The sequence below is a fragment of the Cupressus sempervirens genome, chromosome 3, assembly GCF_028749045.1.
Source record: "Cupressus sempervirens isolate cs-2001-9-10 chromosome 3, ASM2874904v1, whole genome shotgun sequence".
Classification (NCBI taxonomy): Eukaryota; Viridiplantae; Streptophyta; class Pinopsida; order Cupressales; family Cupressaceae; genus Cupressus; species Cupressus sempervirens.
This window is the reverse complement of record NC_143120.1, coordinates 436,249,708-436,255,250: the sequence shown is the minus strand read 5'-3', so window position 1 is coordinate 436,255,250 and position 5,543 is coordinate 436,249,708. Positions and strand designations below refer to the sequence as shown.

The window sequence follows — 5,543 nt, the reverse complement described above, 5'->3', positions numbered from 1 at the left end:
GCCATAGATTATTCAGCTACATTTACCCTAGCAAGCAGGTAGAATGATTTTTTCTGTGGGTAATATGTGTTGAGATAATGGGTGTTGCACACATTGCATAATATTGTTATTTTATTATTTTATTTTATTATGTAATGTTGTGCCTAGATGGACGTGCAACATGTAAAGATTTCCATGGAATATTCTTGATGAGTTGTATTGTAACATTGTGATAATATTTTATGTAATTATTTAATATTGGGGAAAAGAATTAAATCCCCAATATTAAATGTGGGATTAGTGGGTTAGGTAGCACATGGTTTTAGCACATGGTTTATGTAATACCATTTGGTGGTTTTGTGGGACTTGCTACTATATAAGCAGCCACACGGGTAGTTGTTGTAGAGTGACAAGGAGAAGACAAAAGGCAAGAGTCGAGCAGGACAAGGCTTGACAGGTTAGCCAAGGAGAGCATTTGTGAAGGTTGAAAGCATGGCATGGGATGCGTGGATTCATGCTTGTTCACGTAGTTTGCTCGGTTGTGGCTATGGCCATGAAGGCTTCCATGGTTGTATGGCAATGGTATTTTTTGCTGAATAATACATGATGATGGATGCTTTTGGAGGCTGGGTTTTTCCCTCAATGAGGGTTTCCCAGGGTATATCTTGTGTCACAATTTAGTGGGTATGTTTTCTATTCTCTTGCATGTGGATTTTAATTCCGTGTTTATTTCAGATTTATTATGGGTTATGTGGAAATGGTTATATTCTTTATTGCCAAGTTTCCTTACAATATGTTAACATGCCTAGTGTTTTTGTTAATTCTGAATGTATGGAAAGAGGCGGAGAAGTTGGAGGATGTGGTGAGAGAGGTTGTTGCATGTGGAGGATCTTCAAAGGAAAACTTACAAGATTTTGTGAGTGATATCCATAAATTGCAGATGGCAAGAACTACTGCAGTGGAAGGATCTTTGAATGGCCCAGAAGATGACTATGTTTTGAAAATAAGTGAAACTAGTTTCACAGCCAATTCTTTGAATTCAGACCAGATGTTTCTTTACTGATACAATCAATACTAGATATTGAATCTCGAAACATTGTCACAAGTAAAGGGCTAGTGTAAAGCTCTCAATCTTATCCTCAAAAACAATCTAAATCACGCAATCCATTATAAAACATATGGGAATGAATATGATACTTTTAGTGGAGACTATGTCACAAATGAAATATCAATTAATTCATTGAAACTGACTCAAATCTTGTCTTTGTTTCTCCTTCAATAACTGCTATCTTGTGAATTTAAAATCCAATTATTATATATGGGTCAACATGGAAGCTCTATGAGAAAATCAATGAACTGGGCCTCTTGGTCTTTGATTAGAGGAATGTGAAATGGGATCCAAAGTGGGGTTATTATGGCCATCCATTCCAATACTTTTGCCACATGAATTTTCACCACTTTTGACAATGGGAATATGGGCTCCATATTTTTGGAGAGAATCTTTGCTGAATTGATGTTTCTACTAATTCCCAGCTATTAGTTTCCATTATTTCTCCATTTAACTTAGGTACAGAAAGAAACATAGCTTTGCTGAAATGCCTTAACAACGTGGGTTTAACGATGAATTCAAACAATTATAGGCGATGTAATAATTTCCCATTGCACAAGACCTTCTTGGTGATGACTCCTGTATGTCATAGAGGAACATTGGTTAGGTGTCTTCCATAGAAGAGTTGGGAAGATAAATGCAAGGTGGAATTGAGGCTGGGATTTCCATGTGGTATAAAAATGTTGCTTTGATTGCATTGTTTGATTAGCTGAGCCAATTGAAATATATATAAATTTTCTTTACAAGGATTGATTGAGAGTGAAATAACGGAATTAAAGTGAAGATTAGTTATAGAAGTTCAATCTACCGATCCTTGAATTACATTCATAGCTCATCTATTCATATATTAGTAAATAGAGGAAGTTAAAGTACTAGAATAAGGGAATATGGTGTGCAGATTAATTATAAAAGCATTATTTTCTTAGCATACAAAATTTCTAATGTCTGAAGTAATACAAATGTTAATAGTCATAATGAAGGAGGATTCTTTAGTTAGAACAACATTGAGTAATTGTTAAATTTAATATAACATTTAAACATAAATGTAAGAAATATGTGAAATATTGCCATTGTCTATTGTTGTGTAGTATCTTCTTTTTCAATAATTTATCCATAGTCATGGTTTCCTTTCTTTTTTGATGCATTTATCAATGAAACTTCATTATCCATCTCTTGTTGACCCTCTTGATTAAGTCTTAATAAAGCTAACCCACTTTTAAATTTTTACATATTTCCACATTATTTTTTGTATGTTGATAAAGATAGGTTTTCAAAAGACAATAGAGTTTTTTTACAATGAGGCAAAAAAAGAGAAGAGAAAATCATGATAAAAGATAAATAAAGAAATATAACTCTATGAGGGGTGGAGGTAAACAACAAGAATAATGAAAAGTAGCTAAAATAAAAAAAATCAACTATAAGGACATGAGAAGAACAAGCAAAGTAGACGACAAACCTCATAGACCACTAGCTTCTACCTTATTAAGGAATGCTAGGTTGTCTTTAATGGCTTCATATCTAGATCCACCACCTCTTGCTATTTCTATAACTATTATTTCCAAATCCTTTTAAAATAAACTCCAAATTTATCAAAAGATTTCACTTAGGAAAAATATCGCCCACCTTAGAAATACTAGCAATAGAGGTCTTGATCATGGTTTGGCTTAGTTAGATCACCTTAAAACTATTGACAAATCTAGGAGCTTACATTTCAAGCCAATTATTCATCATAGAAGAAAAGATAAGTGATACTAGAACAAATGAATACACACATTGTGGAGAGTGTGATGTCATACATTGTAGAGACCTCATGCTTAGAATGAAAAAAGTGAGGAAACGGAACTTTGCATAAGGAAATATTATCCAATCATGAAAGAGTAGGTGTAACCACTCCCAAAGACAAAAAAATCATGTACCTCCTTAATGTAAAATTGTAAATAACCTTTTCTATATAAATTGAAAAAAAAAATCTCACAAATATTGATGTTCGGTTATGGAATGCCATAACTAGAGATAAAGCGAGGAGTAAGCGAGGGTAGGAAACCATTGCTGTTTATCACACAATGAAGGTGATACTTTTATAATTCTTTCAGAGTTTTCTATTTGTTGTTACAACCTCTTTTATCATGTGGTACAAATGGCTTTTAAATGATTGTCAATCAGTTTCTACAGCACCAATAGAGTAAACATCAGCACCCATTCATCCACTAGTATCAATGTGGTTGATAACCAGATGAAATTGTCGAAGTGATTCCTTGAGAATACACAACGACATTTTTTGTGATGGTCAATCAATTTTTACATGCACCACAATGGCATTGCCAGTGATAAGAAACTCTCCAATGAATGAATAATTAAAATTTTGTGAAGAATTATGTATATAAATTGTAGTCAACAAATCAGTCTTTTATAAATCTCCTATTGTTTGATATCAAATCATATAAAAAAATTTCTCCAAAATGATCTGTTTTCACCTACACTACAATCACACCAGTATGGACGAAATATTCAGCTATACACTTCAACCACAATCCTATCGACTGTACTCCTGCACCCTGCAGGAGTACAAGCGCTAGTTCAGAGTAATTCAGACTAGAACAAATTGAGTAGACGAATTGCACAATAATTTTAGTTCCTTCCACCACGACTAAATTTGCAAACACATTAAATTGACTGTGGACTTGTCCATGAATTTTGACACGCCAATTCATATGACTTAATCACCTATTCAGAGGGACTTTCATTTGTAGTTTGAATTTCAACGATAGAAGTTCGATTGGAAATATATTATATTAACGAATGGGGGACGTTCGTTCCGTCACAAACAATTTAGCTATGGAAATTAGGGCGAAACTATGTTTTAGCATGCTTTTTGCTGTTACACCGTTTACTCGATTGCAAAACCACGGTGCTGTAGTCAAGGCCGGAGATACTCTTTCATTGGGTGCTTCGACGCTTACTGGAAATCAGACAATTATTTCAAAGAACGACACATTTGAATTGAGATTTTTCAGTCCCGATGAAAGCAGCTGGTATATTGGCATCTGGTACGCCTAAGTACCAAAGAGGGCGTATGTTTGGGTGGCCAACAGGGAGACTCCCGCCAAAAACAGATCTGCCATTTTCATGCTGTCAAGTGATGGTAATCTGGTACTGTTGGACGCAGAAGGTACATCTATTTGGTCCGTCAACACAACATACAAGGCATCCTGGGCTGTACTATCAGATTTTGGTAATTTCTTAGTGCTGGCCAATGACAATGAATCTAATATTGTTTGGCAGAGTTTTCACTATCCTGCAGATACCTGGTTGCCGGGGATGATCTTCGGCGGAAAGCGAAAGCTAGTGTCTTGGAAAAATTCATTGGATCAAGCTGCTGGGCTTTTTTCCTTACACACAGATCTCTCTGGGGTCAAACAATTGGTGTTGAGATGGAACAACTCTATACATTATTGGGAGAGCAGGATTTGGGACGGCACAATTTACAGCGAAGTTCCAGAAATTGCAGACAAATGTCACGTAAATATCATCGTTGTTAGTGATAGCTCAAGTTTATTTGAAAGTTATGAATTGATTCCTCCTTTTAATGCGCTAATACGCCTGGTCTTGACTATGTTCAGACAAGTGCAAGTGTACACATTCGCTGGGAGTAAGTGGGGCATGTTCTGGTCCATACCCAGAGATGGATGTGACGTGTATGGTCCTTGTGGTGCCTACGGAATCTGCGACTCCAGTAATCTTCAGCTCTACAGCTGTGTGGAAGGCTTTGAACCAACAGACAATCGCGCCTGGCTCTCGCAAGAATGGGCTTCCACTGGTAGCACTGACGGATTCACTGACCTTGGTGTCACTTTGCCAGGTGATTTGGCAGCCTTGCACCCTACAACCACAAAGAAAGATTGCCAGAATTTCTGCCTCCGCAACCGTTCGTGCACCACGTTCAACTTCAATCCACCTTCAGGGCCTGCCAAATCTGGTCTGGAGATTTACTAAACATGCGCAGATCTACTCCATCAAAAAGGAGTTCAAATGTCCTTACAAGAGTGGACACCTTTCAATTTTGTAAGATCTAAACAAATAAAATAAAAACATAAACAACGAACAACCGAAATCAGATTAAAAATCCTATTTTATATTGAATGTGTTGCAATTCTTAAAATATAGAATACATTATAAAGAAAAACTAAAACACTTAGTCTTGATTGCTAGGAAGATAATAAAAAATCTTAAATAATAACATGCAAAGAGACTGCATGAAAATAATAGTTTTGCATAATATGCAAACTAATTAAAAAATAATTAAAAAACAATGCCTACGAAGCTAACTCCAACATGCCATTTTGTTAAGCATAAAATAAATAAAGTAAACTAAATTAAGAAAATGATGCAAATGATGCAGAACTAGAGCTCCATTGAGAATGCATTCAATGCATGACTAATGCATGTCTTCACGAAT

At 35.6% G+C, this 5,543-nt stretch overlaps 1 protein-coding gene across 1 annotated transcript; it reads left to right on the top strand.

Moving 5' to 3' along the window:
- Positions 1-3,886: 3,886 nt before the first annotated feature.
- LOC149566920 (G-type lectin S-receptor-like serine/threonine-protein kinase At2g19130) lies at positions 3,887-5,080 on the top strand. The gene is made up of 2 exons (XM_089816571.1): positions 3,887-4,134; positions 4,180-5,080. Exons 1-2 carry the CDS (start codon positions 3,887-3,889, stop codon positions 5,078-5,080), a joined length of 1,149 nt encoding a protein of 382 aa, XP_089672697.1.
- The last annotated feature ends 463 nt before the right edge of the window (positions 5,081-5,543 follow it).